Below are 20,040 nucleotides of genomic sequence, written 5' to 3' on the forward strand. Positions count from 1 at the left end.
CAACTTCCAGGGTCGGTTTTGGGTTGTGACAAGAGGCATGCACGAAAAGAGACAGAGATATTGACGTGTTGGTAGTTTCACATTAAAACATTCACACGATACTCACGGAGAAATCCTCTCCCCAGAACATTTATAAACAGGATAATATTTGCTCCTTGATTTCCAACAGCCAAGTAAAATGGCTGTCCTTTAATTGCCATTGACAATAAAATAAGCTGAAGATGAGAGCCTCCCAAATACATCCATATGCCCAGACGTGTTGCTATCATAATCAAGCACCAGTAATATTATTAGAAGAAATTATTAGTGTTAAAATATGCAAAATATCCAACATGTATAGTTTTCAAGTTGAATCTTAGCTTTGATGGATACAAAGGAATTTGCAGTACAAAATAGATGTCTACTATAACGGCTTTGTAGTCTTGGAGATGACAGTTAGCATTGTTCATTACAAGGTTACAGTACTCTCTGCTAGAATTAAGGATTTGATATTGCTAGAATTAAGGATTTGATATGGTCAATATCCTTAATTCAGTAAGTATTTTTTGTTTTTTTCCTTAATAATTATAGGACATTTCCCTATATTCTTATTCTTTCCTTGTAAATGTTTGTACTATATATATTGTAGAACTATAATGAATGAAATATCAGAAAATTATTCAACAAATGGTTGGCTTTTTACTCCTCCAAGTCACAAGGTTTCCCCCTACATGTCACGCCCCAAAATGAGAAGTGACCAGCCATGAACCACAAGACCAAAGCTCGTAGAACATGCAGCCTAAAAAGAAATTTAATTAAAACTCTCAAGCCTCCAAATAGACAATCATTATTATTTTTTTATTCAGAACATTCCCAACCAATAACTTAAACCAACTGGATCCAGTCAAAAGCATGGGGAATAAACATCCCATGAACCAATCAATATCCATGAAACAACAATAATAAAGAGGATTCAAATATTAGACAAAAATGTTTTCAAAAGCGGAAGCAATAAAAAAAAAATACTAAGCTAGGATGAGACACCCTAAGGAGGTCAACAAACGGAATCCCCGAGATGCCGCCAGAGTCCTTGCCTAACTTCCCAACTTGCTTGAAAAAGAAGTTGGAATAAATCCGTCAGCTGACGAGCTCAGTGAGTAGCAAAGCATGTATAATAATACAGTCCTAAAACTTGGCTAAAAATAAATTATCACGTTAACATATTTTGGCATACAAAGGTGTGCATCAAACGAACAAATTTGGCCATAAATCATTTACCAATAAATCTCAATGGTGATCACAAATCAATCTCCAACAACAATGGGGAACCACAACCAATATCGATAGAACCAAATGCCAGTGAATAAGTGTCTCATAATTGGATCCAATATCGTATCTTAGAGTCACCACGAGTAGGCAGCCCGTGGAACTTTTCCCGAAGAACGACCCGGCAAAAGAAAGCCGTTGAGCATTAGAGTCACCGGCCTAACCCGGTCTCTTCTCTAATGGCCAGAGTCATCCGCACACAGAGGATTAATTTCCCTGGACTTTCCAAAATATGTTCCCAACAATATCCGTAAAGTTCTCACCAAAAAGATTTATTCGAACAATAAAAGATTTCACCAAATATTTTCCCGCATGCTGATTTAATTAACCAAATAAACAATTATGGGTTTCCAATTCCAATCATAAAATCTTCTAAACAATAATTTAAGGGACACGGGGAAGTTCGAAATTACGTAACATGCTTAACCACTTACCTGAGCCAAAAAAATAATGCGACTCGAACCACGCAAAACGAGCCTAACTTGAACCAAGAACAATACGGAATGACAAATTATTCAAAATTTAGAACTGACTCGACAAATTAAGAATATAAGATACTATTAAACTTCCTAATCTCACCCAACTCCTAAATTATTATCACAACAGTAGCCACTAAATTACTAAACCTCATTTTCAACTCCAAACCTTCAGTAACCACCAACCTTGAAATCTCAAACCCCATGCACCCAATCCACGTGCAAACACCACCGCACACTCGGATCCACTTACTGTATAAGAACAACAGCACATGTACACCTATCCATCTCTCTCTCTTTCAACACAAAATACAATTTAACTAATTTACCCAATTTAAGTCCATGCATCCTATTGCTATGAGAAGAGGCGGATGGCAGAAACGAGAGAGATGAGAGTATATTATTACCTTGAAAGAACCCCAGTAAAATCCTTTTTCGAAGTTCGACGGCTGCTCTCAAAAAATCAGAACTCTTCTCAATGTTCTTCAAAAAAAATAACCCTAACACCGTATGTATGTATGTTTATATATCGGCACTCGTAAGTTAATAACACTACACATTCACACACGTTTCCCCTAAATACAACGGACGACTAAATAGAGTATCTAATTACGATACAAAACTAGTTACTAAAATTGATTAAACTTATACCCTCAAAACTATAATAATAACAACTATGCCCATAGTGCACGTAAAATAAATAATTAGGATCTGACCACAACACCCAATTAAGAAGTGGCTCGTAAAATTAATTTAATAAAATAAAAAAAATGTTAGGTCGTAACACTACAAAAGTAAAGTATCCTAACGTAGATTTTTTGTAGTTTGCCAAAATAAGAAATAACGGAACCTCCATTTTGATGAACAGAAATTACCTCACAGTGTAGTTGATAAACCTTTTATGCATCCCGATCAACAGAATATGTCTGTTTAACCACCTCCCATATCTCTTTCGCCGTAGCCAATCGAAGAAAGAGATCACGGATATCCTTTGTCATCGCATCAAATAACCATGATTTGACCAAGCAGTTTTCATCTTCCAATGCTTCATATTCCTCCGATTTAACATCTGTTGGAGCAGCCTTAGTACCCGAAATAAAACCCCAATGTTTTCTCCCATGGATTTTATTTTGAGCATTCAAAGACCACTCAACATAATTGATACCATCAAGCGGTTACAGAGTGATTCGAGAAGAAGTTTCCTGCATATGAAACCCAGTCAATGTAGTAGTAGATTCGGTTTTTTTTTAGAGACATCACCACTTATTTCAGTCATAGTGTTTACTCTAGTCATAGTGATAATACACTTAAAAAAAAAATTGGAGCGGAATAGTAAGAACAAAAACAACAATTGTGAATACAGGACCAAACTTCAATTCCTAAGGTAAAGTAAAGGAGATTGAAGGAGGCTCTAGTATTTTTTCTTATCTCAACGGAAATACATTTTTGATTTGTTAACTGAAACAGGTATGCTTGGATGTAAGCTTGCAAATACTCCTATTGAACAAAATCATAAATTGTTCCATTGTTTGAATGCAACTTCTACTGATAAAGCAAGGTATCAAAGACTTGTGGGGAAATTGATTTATTTGTCCCACACTAGGCCAGATATTGCTTATTCAGTATGTGTAGTGAGCTAGTTTATGCATGATCCTTGTAAACCTTACATGGATGTCGTGGAAAGTATATTGAGGTATTTGAAGTCTACTCTAGGTAAAGGGTTATTGTTCTCCAAGAATAATCACTTGAAGGTAGAATGTTACACTAATGCCGATTGGGCTGGTTCAGCTATTGACAGAACATCTATGTCAGGATACTTTACTTTTGTAGGGGGAAACCTTGTGACTTGGAGGAGTAAAAAGCCAACCAATTTTTGAATAATTTTCTGATATTTCATTCATTGCAGTTCTACAATATATATATAGTACAAATGTTTACAAGGAAATAATAAGAATACAGGGAAACATCGTATAATTAAGGAAGAAAATAAAAGTACTTATTGAATTAAGGATATTGACCATATCAAATCCTTAATTCTAGCACTATCTACCGGACACAATCTACGTTTTTAGCTCATTTCATTTTCAGGCACTACCCGAGGGGAGGATGGACATCTCCATGGACTTCTAATCTCAGCATTCATCAAGTAACGTGCAACTCTAACCATCTTGACCGAAACGCTCTCATTACTTGCATTCACATCAGCCACTTGAGATGAGTGATGACGGCAGTAGTTCCTTAGTAAGTGCCCAAGGAATAGGAGAAAACAAACAGAGGAAGTGCCAATAGAGCAGAGGAATAGGCCCCAGAAGCTTCGGAGGCTCAAGCTATCAACGTTCTCCTCCGTCGTACTCTCCGTCATATTCTGATAAGATTTTAAACACACTTTGTTGGGAGTTAACCACTTATCTTCTAGCCTTTTCAGAGTCCCGTCCTCTGAGAGTTCGAGAATGGCTTCTGATACATTAGCAACTAATGAAGAACCTTTTTGGAACATCTGCATAGAAGCATGAATGAGGATATATTTATATTAGAGGTTTGTGCATGTTCCTATTTGTAATCATCAAGTACTATGAAAGAAAAGGAAAAGAAACGCGAAAAAAGAAAAAGAAAAAGACTAGTGCATGTTCAATACTCACAAAGCCAAATCCTCCAAATCTGTGTGTGGTTCCAATGACGGTAAATTTCCTGCAATGTCTATTGACAAAAACTTTGGCATAAGGGATCTCAAGAAACGCTACCGAGATATTGTCGGCCTCAAACTCCCGCAGATACTCATCCCCATCGTTGATGAGACTTACATTCTTGTAGTTAAGCACATCTCGAACGTAATTGCGCATGAATGGACTATTATCACAACCGACTTTTGATGGAGACCAGAGTTTCGGTCGGAGTCTTGAGATTGTGAGCATCGACGTGAGGTTAGCGGTGTAGCTTTGGGTTAAGACCACTGCCAGAAAAAGCCACACCACCACCACAATCCGAGCATAGTTGCTTTGAATCTTCTCCCCTGCACAATTAACATAGGAAACTTTTCTTTCCGAGGATAGTTGCCCTGGTTCCGCTAACCAAAATAAGTATTTATTTTTTAAATTAAAGGTGATGTATTGTGAGAGAATAATCTATTTCGTAAAATAAAAAATAAATACTTAAAAATAAGAACTTTAGCAGAACGGGGCTATTTAGTTAAAAACGGTATCCATAACAGATTTCTTAGTGGTTTTTACTCCCTCTGGCCCTTTTTTAGAAGTTCACTGCATTAATTTCTGCGTGCTATTTTCAATAGCTTATATCTCTCGACGTATGTTATATTTTATGTTTTTAAAATCATTGTTTTATAAAATAAGGTGAAAGTACACGGAGACTCCCTCAATTATCACTTTTTCTCACAGAGACCCACTAACATTTAAACCGCCCATATTACAAATAATTTTTTTTATAATCGAATGTCCGGGCCAACTTGTGCGCACCTCGACTAACATTTAAAACCGCTCATATTACATATTTTTAAGAATATACGTTGAGAGTTATAAGCAATTGAAAATGGATCGCAGAACAATAGTAGACATTTAAAAAGGAACAGAGAGAGTAATAAATTGATGGTGCGTCACCATTGATTGGATATGCGTAAACTCGTATGTTTACGTTACACCCGTATAGAAATTAATCTCGTTATATATGTACTTACTGTGAGCAAGGAAGAGTGAAGAGAAGGTGAACCAAAGAGCATTTCCGAGTTGATCATTCCACGGACCACTGAAATCTGGATTGGACCGATGTTCGACGAACCAAACTATAAGCATAGTGTAGACCAAAACAGCCGCTGTAGCCAACCACATTCCCAGAGTGAAAGGCTCCAGGAAAATCCACGCCTTCGGGCTGGGCTTCACCGGCACTACCATTGACACGCCCGACTCTGTAAACGGTACGGTGAATTCCACTTTCTTCGATCGGTTTGCTAATATTGTTATATCGCCTACGGCAGCGCAATAAGTCTTCCATATTTACATGCACACGTACACAGAGCATGTGTTAAACAAGAAATTTAAGGAACCAGAAATGTATAATTAATGAAGAAGTAATTCAGTCCTACTCTGTAGCACATCATTTTCGATAGTTTTTCTTGTTTGATAACTGGATCTCCAGGCTAGACCTCAACTAATTCTGGACTCTTGTACGTAGTTAATGACCGGGCAGACTCTAAAGTGGTCCAAAAGTTTCGAATGTTTGGCTTCCGAGAGATTTGAACATGCGAGGATAACAAGCACTTGGGGTTCATTCTCGAAATTTTTTTGGGTAACTCATTCTCGATAAATTGTTACTAATAGAGAGATTTGTTTGCAAAGAATCTATTATATGAAATGTCACCGTCCCAGTATTTTGAATGGATTACTCTGTAAACATTCCTGGATCCATAACTTATAACCAAACTGAAAAAGGAACATAAAAGAGAAGTGCTATAACACCGGGTATAGTGAGTGTTTACGAAAATTTATTTTTGCTGATTTTGAGTTTCTAGCTTTTCAAAATCACCACAAATTCTAGATATAGATTCTCGGATTTTACAGATTTTAAAAACCTAAAAAATAAATGAAATTTTCATCATTCCAAAGCTTGGTTTGGGCAACTTTTGGAGCTTTTTGGATAAAATTTTACATTTTAAGTTTTATATAAGCTGATTTTTAGCTTTTTGAAGTAAACACAACAAGTTTCTACTGTAACTTAATCATAATTTCACAGTTATGGTAAACATGTTATCTGCTTCTACAAAATTCTAAAATCTAGAATATGCAGCAGAATCCAAAGCTAGAATCTAAAATCTGTATCCACAGCTATCGAAAACATACCCATAATCTCCTTATTTGCATAATATTTTGCATAGAAGTTCATAACATTTTTACAAAAATTCAAATCATCAAGATTATTGAATCTCATTACATATGTATATCAGTATTACTCATTCAAGGTTGATATTATGAAAACTATGTTCAAATGGTCGAAGAGAGATAGATTACCTTGTTGGCTACACTATTAACTAATTCATCATACGGCCCACTGAACTCCACAAATTTATAAGGCCTTTCACTACCCAATATCCTTCGAGCCACTTGAAAAACTTCAATGCAGAAACCGGAGTAATCCCTCTCGTCTTGATTCTTAGAATTACTTATCTTCAGAAAGTTATCAAAAGAGGCTTTGACTGGAACTCCAATTATCAATGTGTGATTCTTCTCTTCTGTACATTCACCTTCAACAACAGAGACTTGAGAGAGAGTAAGAAGGAATGATATGAACAGTACTAGTATTGGGATGAACAAGAAGGTTGGTTTTGTGGTAGAGCGGAGGGAAGGCATTTTGGGATTCCAAATAATTGCAAGTGTCGTACGTAACTTAACTTGTGAGTTGATTATTGGCCTTCTGCTTCTTCATTTATATGGGGGCGGGGGTTTGGAAATTCCGAAGAGTGATCCTCTGTACTGAAATTCTCTGTATCTCTCTAACGAAATGCATTAGAGAATCTCGACAATGGGAACAGATAATCTCGACAATGGAATGGAAAATTCTTGGTGGATTCTCAAGAAAAATTTGAAATTCTGGGCTTATTAATCTTTTTGGTCCCCAAAATATTAGATTCGTCTCATTTACGTCCCCACTGTAAATATTGGAGACATTTAGTCCTCAACGTATCAATTTTGTACCAATCAAGTCCCCGAGTCTAACACCGTTAGCCCAATCCGTCGAAATGGGGGGCATGCTCGTCATTTCTCCCACCCAAGTTTATGTAAAAAAATGAAACGAAAAAAGGGAAACCCTGCAGTGGCAGCCATGGCCGCCGCCGCCGCCATGGTCACCGGCTGCCTCCACCAGCTCGTCCTATCATCTCTTCTTTTTCTCCCCCCATCCTCTTTCACTCCTATGCCCTCACCACCATAAACCACCCTGATTCGCAACCACCCGCACAGATCACCACTCGACCGCACCGTTCACCTCCAACACCACCTACAACCACCGCCATGGCCAAACACCCAAAAACAGTCACAAAAACAAACCCTAACTCCCAAACAAAAAAAATGCAGGAACACCATCTTGGGTTTTCTTTCTACTCACTCATCGGCCATACACGGCAACCAAAATAGAAAAAGGATAAAATCATCATCAGTCATTCAACAAAGCTAATAATTTAATTTCTCATCAATAAGACCCCATTTAGATGATTAGAAAACTAAAAATCAAAGAAAAAACAAAACCAAAAAAAAAAAAAACTCCATTTCTGTTAGTTTTTTTCAGATTTTTTCTGAATCTAACGGAACTATAAAAGTGAAAAGGCAGGTGATTTAGGGTATTACGGGAGAACACAAATTTTCGAATCTGCTAGCATAATAAACAGATCCCAGAGTAAAAGCCTGGGTAATACGAGGTTGAGAGAGAGATTTAACAAATACCTGCAAAGATCGGTGGGGAATCCAAAGGTTTGCTCCCTCTATTAATGGCACCATTCTTCGTGTCCCTCAGAACTCCTTGGTTCAGGAAATAAATTCTTTGAATTCACTTAATTCTCACAGAAGTCTTCAAATTACCACTACCACCGCAAAACGCCACCGCCATCACTGGGTCCCCCTCCGTGAAAACCCAACAGCCACCTCTCTCTCTCTCTCTCTCTCTCTCTCTCTTTCTTTATTTTTTTGTGACAGAAAATTTGGGTGAGTGAAATGACGAAGATGTCCCTCATTTTGATGGCTGGTGCTAACGGCGTTAGACTCGAAGACTTGATTGGTACAAAATTGATACGTTAGGGACTAAATATCTCCAATATATACATTGGAAAAAAAAAAGAGACGAATGTAATGCTTTGAAGACCAAAAAAGCTAATAAGCCGACATTCTGCCTGTATGAAAGTTCAAATTCTAATTAATGCTCGAGAACAAAAGTCGATGACTTTGAGTTGAGTCAACAAGACTTTAGCAGTATGCCCCGGACAAAAAAACAAAAATAGAAAATCTCCGATGAGTGTCACATTTCACTTTACCCCCTTCTATGAGAAAATCTTTCGCATTAATTGCCCTCTTAATCCATCATTTAGCATCTCTAAGCACTTTTAATTTGTTACTCTTCCGTCCAGATTTGAACGTGAAACTGCAATATGACATGAATATATGTCTAATTCAACACTGAAATGCTCCCTTCTTTTATTATTAATTTTTTTTTCCAAACGATAACAGATGATATTATACTCCAATGAAAGATTACATCAAGATGAAAACTCGTTCTTAGACAAATGACCAAGCAACCAAGACAGCGGGATTCATTCCACAGATCGACTATACCCCAAATCAATTAAACCTTTTCCTATGAAAACAAGAAACAACTTAACTGAGAGAAACCCAGTCGAGAGAACGGCTAACGGCAAGAAACCGGAGAGAAAAACCTCCACAAAAGGAAGAAGAATAAGGAAAAAATCGCAAACCAACAAGAAAATAAAAAACCTCGCCATCATCATCCACCAACAAAGATCTCCAACTCCGGTGACCCAATCATGCACAAAAAGCTCTGCACCCACAGTTGCACATTTAAACCGCACCATCAGACGAGTCACCGGCGAACGGCGAATATGGAGGAGGTCCGACGGTAGAGGAACCGGAAAGGCCAAGGCGTCGGGAGGCGTGAGGGGAGGATGAGGGTGGAGAATGATGAAAGGAGGGGAAAATAAATTCCAATCGGAGGCCGACGGAGAGAAAAACTCCATAAAGAAGATCGCCCCCCCTCCCGCTGCCGCCCATGTTAGAGTGGAAGCCCTAGAGGAAGGGAGGGAAAGAAAGAAACAAAGCGGTACGATGGCTCATGGAATATTATAAATACCCTTTTAATCTTCTTCTTTAGGTACCTCCTTTTAATACAAGGAACATGCTGCTTCGATCTGTTGGTAAATCTTTTGGCAACTAGGGCCTAGCTACTATTGAGCCCGATTGTGATGATCGAACTCGTTCAAGTCTTTGCGAGAGCCTTGCAAGTAATTGTTGTATATTCAATAAAAAATCCAAAGTTGGGGAAGATCAGAGCTGAACAGGGACAAAGCCACAAACGTACACGGAGTTTATATTCTTTCGATTAATTGCAAATTTACAGTTAAATAAGACAGCAATTGTATTTTGGTGCCCACAAAATCATTTTCAAAGCTTTAACTACAAACGGAACCACCACTAGTAGTTGTATTGACAGCTTTTAATTTGGAGTTTAATTTCCACAAGCTTGATTATCGGTTTTCCCCACTCCTCCTCGACAAGATATGTGGCTCTTAATAATTTCCATGCACACTATCTTCCAAATTAATGTTCCCTCATCATCAACGAATTCCAATTCTTTCACGAGGAATGCTACATACACTGCATACTTTCACTATACCATCCACTACATTCTTTATAGGACTCATTTCGGGTCCAACAAAAATACAGAAAAATATCCATAAATTTTAAAATAATATTTTAGGGGGCCCCGTAAAAAATCAGCTCTAACGGATATCGATAAATATTATTTATGGGTTCGTATGTTGTAAACTGCGCAGTTGAGCATTTTCACTCCTATAAATTTAGAAATAATACTTACCAATACTGGTTGAAGCTGATTTTTTGCAGGACCTGCTAAAATATTATTTTAAAATTTATGGATATTTTTCTGTATTTTTTGGTGGACCCGAAATGAGTCCCATAAAAAATGTAGTGGATGGAGTAGTGAAAATGTGTAGTGTATGTAGCATTCCTGATTCTTTCACTACTACTTCTCTGATTCTAGCTAGTCTGTCAAATTGTACTCGATTTTAGCTCCCTTCAATTCCCCAGCTGTGCTACTTGCACATACCTTCTTACACAGATTTTTTTATGGGGCCCACCTCGGGTCCCAGCAATATGATCCGAACTGCTCATTATTTTTAAAATAATTTTTTAACAGTATCTGTAAAAAATCAACTCGATAAGATATCGGTAAGTGCTTTTTCAGAAATAGCAGAGCGAATCAGACTATTTCACCCTACTATTTTTGAAAACGCCCTTACCGATATCCTATCGAGTTGATTTTTTACATATACTATTAAAAAATTATTTTAAAAATAATGAGCGGTTCGGATCATATTGCTAGGATCCGAGGTGGGCCCCATAAAAATGTATGTGCAAGATTTGTGTAAAAATGTATGTGTCCTTAGATTTATTGTTAATTCCCAAAAATGCTATGGGTACCGAACCATTGCGTACAGATTATGCACAGATGGCGTGTGCGGGCGGTTATAGAATTCCACACGGATGATCCGAGCCGTTCAATGAGTTTAAAATACTTTTTCAAATGGTCTCATAAGATATCAGCTCAATTCAATTATCTGTAAGCGCTTCATCGAACATTTCAATTTTTCAATCAGAAGTTGGAATTCGAAATTCTTAATAAAAATTGAAAAATTGGATCGACTACTTAAATGTATCCAAATAACCTGATTTTTTTACAGGACTAGTCAAACATACATTTTAAATTTATGAAACGGTTTCGAAACATCCGTGTGGAACCTAGAGCTTAGGGCTCTTATATGAAAGTCCTAGAGTCAAAAATTAATGATAGTCTTTTAGGATAAAATGATCAGAACAATAAAATCTTTGCACCGATTCAAAAGAAATAAAAATTAGAGCACTTAATTTTTTAATATATAATTGTTGCAGGAGCCGTGCGTTTTCCCACTTTTTCCTTATCAAAACGACGATGTTTTTAACTACTGCAAATGGCCTAGTTACAGCACAGCCGTAAATACAACTTTTTTCTTTTGTCCTTATCCAAAAATATTCTCGTTTGTTAGTTTTACAAACGAGAATTTACAATGGAAATTTGTATGTACTCTCTCCATCCCAATTTAAGTATCCTCTACGGGAAATCGTGCTATTTAAGAATTCATAAATTTTTCTCTAAAATTTCAAAATTGTCCTTAAAACTGTGAAGTTGATTATATGTATTGAAATTGCTTATATCTTTTAATATGGATCTCAAAAAATATGTAATATGAATCTTATTTGACAGATTTCAATTAATTTTATTATAGAAAATTTTCAAAATCATGAAAAATATTATAAATTGAAAGATATTTTCAATCTAAAAATGAAACAAATATAAAAAGTTGTCAAATCAATAAGGAAGAAAATGACTTTTTAGGAGTAAAATTAAAAGTTTGGCATATTTTGATTGTTATTTTTAGAAAGTGGACACTTATTTTGGGACATCACAAAATATAAATGTGGACACTTAAATTGGGATGGAGGGAGTATTATTGGTACGTCTTGACAATGGAAATTGGAAAGTAAAAAATTATAACTTTACACCCTTATTTTTAAAAATATTTAAGAAAAAGACCAAAAAACTGAGTTTCTAAGCTCTCTTGTACATTAACTGAAAAAATTAGCTATTCAATAAAAAGCAAAAAAAAAAAACTGACTTTCTGAGCTTTCTTGGATATTTTTACTAAAAAAATTTGGGGACAAAGGTACTAAGACCCCATTCTAGAACACCTTCTAAATAAATAAATACTTATTTCACATTTTTAAACTTAAAAATAATGTAAATAAAAAATAATTTTTTAATTTTTTTTGCACCGTATTAAAGATCTCTATGAGATCTATCAAATAAGATCTATATTGATAGGAAAATAATTTGCATAAGCACATGATTTTTGAGCTTGAAATTATCCTTTTAAAAAATAAGTACTTATTTTCCTTTCCGTAACGGAGCCCGAGAGTTTGAAGACCTTTCGTTGAATTACAGTTACATAAAAGACAACAATTGTATTTTGGTGCCCACAAAATCATTAATGTTTCCTCAAAGCTTCAACTACGAATGCTCTGAATAATTCTCCAAGAATATTCTTTCAGAGAATAGATTTTTATTTTTATTTTCTTGATAAATCACTATCCGGACTAGCTTACTCGCGCTCAACTAATCCAATGAGATCAATCCCAATGGTCATTTGCGGTGGTCCCTAATAATAATCAGAGCAAAGCTCTATATGAACCGGCTTAAATGGGATTGACAGAAGTCTGGAACCTGAATTTCTTAGAAATAAGTGAACCCCTAAATTCTAGGCGTACGTTTGGCACTCCGCCAACCGCTTTGAATATTCCCATGAACTATCTTCCAAATGTTGCGTCATCAACGGATTCCTTTCTATTCCGTCAGCACTTCTCTGATTCTAGTCTTACGCATTAATTGCAGTCAATTTTTTAGCTCCCGTTAATTCCTGTGTACGTCTTCCAGACAAACAAGACTTTGAATGTTTGTAAGAAATTACTCCGTAGTATGAGATTCTATTCAAAGTTCGAAGCCAGGTAAGACAAATAATCCAAAAAGCTTTCATACGAACGACTACGTATATATCTCATGCATCCATGCATCGAGAATGGGTCACAAGTATGACTTTAGAACGTATGTATTTAAACTAGTTATTAACTTATGCAGAATAATTTTTTTGTTTTGTTTTTATTCAAAAACAAATTAGCATTTGTTAGTTTTACGTCAAAATTTTATTTAAAATATGGATGAGTAAAGACGAGAGAAATTGAAAAAGTAAAAAAATTTAGCTTTTACACAAGTATTTTAAAAATATCCAAAGAAAAAAGCTCAAAAAAGTCAATTTTTGCGTAAAACTAACAAATGCAAAAATACATGATCAGTTTATATATGGATCGATGCTGATTTTGGCGCTCCACTTTCATTTGTACAAAGTGGAGCGCCTGCGTATAAACTATAAAAGTGCAACGCGAAAATCAATTTCTATTTATATATATCATATCTAGACACAAATTTCTTACCGTAGGGGCACATAATTTTATACCCTTAAAAAATTTCACCTTCAAATATGATCATACACCATTATGGAAAGTGATTACTCCCTCTGTCTGTGTTTGTATTTTTGGGAGTCAGTGTTACTTTTCAATTGTTCGTATCTTTCAATATAGATTTCCGAAAATATAAAATATGAATTTTGTTTGATAGATCTCAATTAGTTCTATTATTCAAAGTTTTCAAAATCAAGAAAAACATTATAAATTGGAATATATGAATAATTTAAAAATGACACGAATTTTCAAAATGGACCAACAAACACGGACGGAGAGAATAGTAGTATATATATACATACATACATACATACATACATACAATAAAAAACTGCTCAAATCAAGCCATTCTCGTGTGTTTTTTTTTCCCCGATTTCTCGCAAATACTTTTAAAATTACTTTCTGAACACATTGAGCGACTTAGATCATCGAAATTTGATCGGAAAAAAGGAGGTGCAAACTATATATATATATATATATATATAGTCCCATTCTCCTAAGGACCACCTTATTTTAATAAAATAAGGACCTCCATTTCCCGATCAAATTTTGATGATCCGAGCCGCTCAATGTATTCAGAACGTGATTTTAAGGGTACCCGCGAGAAATCAGCAAAAAAAAAATCGGGAAGGGCTTCATCCGTGCAGTTTTTGTTATGTTTTTATCAAACGGTTCAAATAAAAACTGCTCAAATCAAGCCCTTCTCGGTAATTTTTTTTGCCGATTTCACGCGGGTACCGTTAAAATCACGTTCTGAACACATTGAGCGGCTCGGATCATCGAAATTCAATCGGAAAATAGGAGAAATGGGGAGGTCCTTGTTTTAACTAAAATAAGGACCTCCTTATTTGAAAATATATATATATACGGGGCGGTTTCGAGGACCCCTAAAAAAATCCTCCCAAATCTTAATCTCATAGTTTCCGATCAAATTTTGATGATCCGAGCCGCTCAATGTTTTTAGAACGTGATTTTAAGGGTGCCCAAAAAAAACCCCCCAAATCTTAATCTCATAATTTCCGATCAAATTTTGATAATCCGAGCCGCTCAATGTGTTCAAAACGTGATTTTAAAGGTGCTTGCAAGAAATTGACAAAAAAAATAACCGGAAATGACTTGATTTGAATAGTTTTTTATTGAACCGTTTAATAAAATTCAATAAAAAAAACTGTTTGGATGAAGCCATTCCTGGTCATTTTTTTTGTTGATTTCTCGTGAGTACTCTTAAAATCACGTTCTGATTATATTAAGCAGCTCGAATCATTAAATTTTGATCGAAAACTTTGGCGGATTTTTTAAGAGATTTTTTAGGGGTTCTCGGAATAGCTCCGATATACATATGCTTAGAAAAGTTTTTCAAACATATCCATACATATTTATGCCTACTTGGGCGCCTGTTTTTTAACTTTTCACTTTCTCATTTTTTACTTTTGGGTGTTTAATGGGTTGGGTGTGGGCAAAATGACTTTTGCCAAAATGATTTTTCAGTTTTTGGATTTAGAGAAAAGAAGTAAGAAGTAGGGGGAAAGGAGCTTTTTCACTTTTTTCATTTTGGTTAACAAAAAGACCTACAGAATACATTCTGTACAGATCTTTCAAACACTAATCATATTGCAAAATACGTTATACATATATCATCCAACCACTTTACCAGATTCAAAAAGTAGGTTTCCAAACACAAGTGCTCATCGCCGAATTTTTTCATTAAAAGTTACCTCAAATGTCCTAACTAACAAAGAAAAATTAAAAAAACCAACTTTTATGTAACAAAGAAGGTTAAAAGAATCTGGCGAACCAAGCACTAAGCAGGACTGAAACAAGTTTTGCAAAAGTTGGTTTTACTGTCTTGTTCTGTTTTGGGTATCCTTTTCTTGCCATGTAATTGGAGATAAAACGATTGATTACTAGGGTTGTCCGTGGATCAGTTTGATGCAGATTGGTCCGGTTTTTAATTCGATCCGTTCGCGGCAAATTGTGGTTTTCTTCATCCGTTAACTGTCCGTAGCGTTGTTGGGTTGGTTCGGTTTGGATGCGGTTTGGGCGGATTGGTTTGTACGGTTTCAACGGATTTGAGCATGGAATTTGTTTTTTTATATACACCAAAAAATTAAAAAATAAATTCCCAAAATTTCAAGTTCACCACAAATTCAGACAAGTTTAAACCAACATTACTAAGAAGTAAGTTACATTCATCCACCCTAATGTCTAAAGATAAACTATTAGACGTCAATAACACTAGAACTTGGAGTTGGACTAGAACATGAACTTGATTCAAATTCTAATGTAAAAATAGAGAAGATTATTAACATTTTCAACATAAAACATAAAACCATCATAGAATACATGTTTATTACATGTGAAATTTTGTTCAAATTACTCAACATCATCCATAACTTTTGAAAGAGAAATAGGAACATTGCGGATTTGGCGGATTTGACGGATCTGATCCGATCCAAACCGGATCTGTTAGAATGAATATTTTTAGAGCCGTATCCGTTCGTACCATGTCTTGGTTTGGTGCGGATTGAGCGGTTCGGTTCATCCGTTGAACAGCCCTACTGATTACCTACAAATGCAATTTATCCACACCCATATTTCTTCATCGAGCCGAACTATTCATATGATAGGACTCGTTGAATAAAATGTCCATGTCAAACTCCATGTTGATCAAACTCTTTGAACCACTTTATCGAAATACTTTTATTCAAAAATGTTGTTATCAAGCGTTAGATTCTGGTTGATCTCTTACCTTGCAAGAGGGATCAGTTCTAGTGTTCGAGTCTATGGTCCTATGGAGATTCTTCAAAATCTCCTTTGATTGTTAACACACTAGCTAATTCTCAGTTAACCCTCCTTGATGTATACAATATTACCAACCAAAAAAAAATGCATTATAACAAAATTTGATTTGTAGTGGTAACCAAAAAATTTCACATTAGGCTCCCGTTTGTTTGGGCGTAATTTTTTTTCGGTTTTTGGTTATGTAAAAAATGAAGAAAACATTTTACATGTAAAATATTTTTCATTAATTGGATGAAAATGGCTTACTCTTAAATCTTCCATAAGTTATTTTCCGAAATGAATCTGTTTCTCTCTACTGCAATTTTCACTACTTAGTTCCTTCGATCGTCAGTCTTGACTCACGTTCAATTCCAATATTCTCAGATCTCTCCGCCGATTAAGCACACCCTCCCCCCCCCCCCCCCCCCCCCTATTTTCTCAATTTTCGAAATTATTTTAAAGTGTCAACCAAACACCAAAAAATAAAAATTTGAAGTTTATTTTCAGAAAAAATATTTTACATTGAAACAAACAGAGTCTAAATACTAAAAAGTTGCCACTAAAAGTGGTTCACTTATTTACTCAAAAAAATATCAAGCCGGTTCCACCCACATAATTTTTAATATAATTTTTGTCACTCCATCTCAACCACACAAATCAAGTGCTGAGATTAAAAAATATAACAATTATTTTAGGACCACAGCCACCTTACACACCCAAATACACACCCACACACACAAGTGTGTGGACTTCACACACACTGCTAGTGTGTGTGGGTGTGTAGTTGGGTGTGTAAAGTGGGTGTGTTTGTAGAATTACTCAAAATATAATGGGCCTTCATCGTCGAGCCGAACAGTTCATATGATTGGACTCGTCGAATAAAATGTCCTTGTCAAACTCCTTGTTGATCAAACTCTTTGAACCACTTTATCGAAATACATTTATTCAAAAATGTTGTTATCAAGCATTAGATTCTGGTTGATCTCTTACCTTGCAAGAGGGATCAGAGTTCGAGTCTACGGTCCAATGGAGATTCATCAAAATCTCATTTGATTGTTAACACGCTTGCTAATTCTCAGTTAACCCCCTGATGTATACTATATTAGTTAAAAAAAAAAAAAAACACATTATAACAAAATTTGATTTGTAGTGGTAACCAAAAAATTTCACATTAGGCTCTATTTGTTTGGGCGTAAATTTTTTTCGGTTTTTGGTTATGTAAAAAAGGAAGAAAACATTTTACATGTAAAATATTTTTCATTAATTAGATGAAAATGACTTACTCTTAAATCTTCTATAAATTATTTTCCAAAATGAATCCGTTGTCCTCTACTGCAATTTTCACTGCTCAGTTCCTTTGATCGTCACTACAACAAATTGTGTTTTTTGCGACCAACTTTTTGCGACTAACAAAATCTGGGTCCCTTTTGCTCTGGTTCTTGCGACTAAGAGCTTCCTTAGTCGCGAAAAGAAGAAAGTTGTTCCCACGAGCGACCCAATGTGTTGGTCGGTAAATGCGAGTCACCTATTCTTTGGCGCCAAACTTTACAGCTGGCGGGAAAACTTTTACCAACCGAACTCTAATTCATTTAACGACCAGAATGAATATTGTCACGTAAAAGAGTTGAATGAATAAGTATTGCGACCAGCATGTGACTATTTTGCGACCAAGAAGAAGATGGGTTACGTTATATCTCTGTATTAAATGTTTGAGTGACTAGGGTGCTCTAATCGCAAAATCTTTATTATTTAGTAACCAATTGTGAGTCACTAAATGCTATAGTAGAACTTTTTGAGGCTTAATTATTTTTTTGTTTTATGACTTAGAGTGTGTTTCAGAATGCATTTTAAGTACTTATTTTTTAAGAAGATAATTTTGAACTGAAAAATAATATGTTTATGCAAATAATTTTTCTAACATCATGGATCTGGTTTGATAAATTTCATTGAGATTTTTTGAGTTCTGCAAAAAAATAAAAATAAATAAAATTTCATTTACATTATTTTTAAGTTTAAAAATGTGAAATAAATACTATTTTTTAAGAAGGTTTTCCGGAACGAGGCCATTGGTCTCAAAACATGATTTTGGCATGGTTGAGGGTAGCAAAGAGTTGTACAAATGAACAATTTCGATATGCACATTAGACTTGGAGGAAAGGAGCCCAAAAAACTCAAACAAAATGGTATGTTTGCACTATGGGGATGAAGATAATCCCTTTTCTGGCAAAAAAATTTGTCTGGATCCGTATGTTATATTTAATTGTTATGTTTGATGGTGGGAAAAAGATAGGTGAGGTCTATTAACGGTATTTATACTACAAGAAACTTGAGATTTTCCAGCGCTTTTTCTACCGGCGGCTTGAAAAAGCACTGCAGTAGGACGTCTACACCAGTGCTTTTTCTAGCCGTTGGTAGAATAAGGCTTTCCCAGCGGCCCCAAAAAAGCGCTGAAGTTGACCGGACATATACTAGTGGCCCAAGAAAAGTGCTGGATAGACCCCTCATTCACTAGTACCCACAAAAAAGCGTTGGAATAGGCCCAAAGAACGTGGATCACTAAACAATATTGTGTAATTATATTATATTATACGTTATACATTTTCTAATATTCTTCAATACAATTATTTAGCGATTCTCAATAAGACAAAACTATTTTAACAATCGAAGCCGTTGATTTTGTTGTGCTTATTGATTAAGTCATTAGCGTAAAAATTTGACTCGAACAAGTTTAGAAAGCTCCTTGATTGGGACACAATTTGTTTTTTGGATGATAGTTATCGTTCGATCAAATGTGTAACGATACCCGATCAACTTCATATTCTTGATAGGATTGAAAAATTGCGTAATATGTAAAAGATAGACAGTTCAGATCGAAAAATAAAGACTCCGGTGGGGTCGGGTCTTACAATCTAATACTTTAATAACTAGGGATGCATCAAATGTTGCCCAATCAGATGGTCGCCAATATTTGGTGATCTCCGATTTTTGTGACAACGACGGAATGAGTGAGACGTGAAATCCTAACGGTTTGGATCGACCACTGTACAAATTGAGTTGGTAACGACCTTTAAATTCTATATATTCAATGTAACTGTTAACAAACTAAGTTTTGTGCTTTACTTGAACATATGATAGCCATTCGATCGTGACACGATTACAACGATCCAAACCGTTGATTTTGTTTTCCTTGTTGATTATATCATTATCGTAAAAATCTGTCTCGATCGGGTTTCGAAAGCTTCTTTATTGAGACACAATTTCATTAAGTTAATGAGTTTTTTTGTTAAATCAAGTGTGTAGCAATGCCTGATTTACTTCGTTTTGGGTACGAATGATGCACTCCAAGATATGTAAAAGATGGACGATTCTGATCGGAAAAAAAACTCAAGTAGGGTCAGGTATTGCAATCTAATACTATAATGTCTCGGGATGAATTAAATGTGGTCCAATCAGGCGGTCACCGATATCAGATGATCTTCGATTTTGGTGATAATGATGGAATCAGTGAGACGTGAAATTCTAATGGTTCAGATCGATCATTACCAAAATATAATTGACTAATTAATTTTAGAATTTGTTCGTACTATGCGATATGAGGATGCTTAATTATTTGACTAATTCCC

The 20,040-nt window shown here is 35.5% G+C and overlaps 1 protein-coding gene across 2 annotated transcripts; it reads right to left on the reverse strand.

The window, feature by feature from the left end:
- Positions 1-258: 258 nt before the first annotated feature.
- On the reverse strand, positions 259-7,213 carry LOC131313289 (glutamate receptor 2.9-like). Of its 2 annotated transcripts, XM_058341524.1 has the most exons (5): positions 6,797-7,213; positions 5,470-5,776; positions 4,421-4,791; positions 3,825-4,278; positions 259-464 (listed from the first exon to the last, which is right to left on the reverse strand). In XM_058341524.1, exons 1-4 carry the CDS (start codon positions 7,133-7,135, stop codon positions 3,850-3,852), a joined length of 1,446 nt encoding a protein of 481 aa, XP_058197507.1. In that variant the 5' UTR covers positions 7,136-7,213; the 3' UTR covers positions 259-464; positions 3,825-3,849. The 2 variants fall into 2 exon arrangements, with proteins under 2 accessions (XP_058197507.1, XP_058197508.1); XM_058341525.1 differs by lacking the exon at positions 259-464 and having other exon boundaries at positions 3,820-4,278.
- Positions 7,214-20,040: the final 12,827 nt, after the last annotated feature.

Source organism: Rhododendron vialii, chromosome 13a, assembly GCF_030253575.1.
Source record: "Rhododendron vialii isolate Sample 1 chromosome 13a, ASM3025357v1".
Classification (NCBI taxonomy): Eukaryota; Viridiplantae; Streptophyta; class Magnoliopsida; order Ericales; family Ericaceae; genus Rhododendron; species Rhododendron vialii.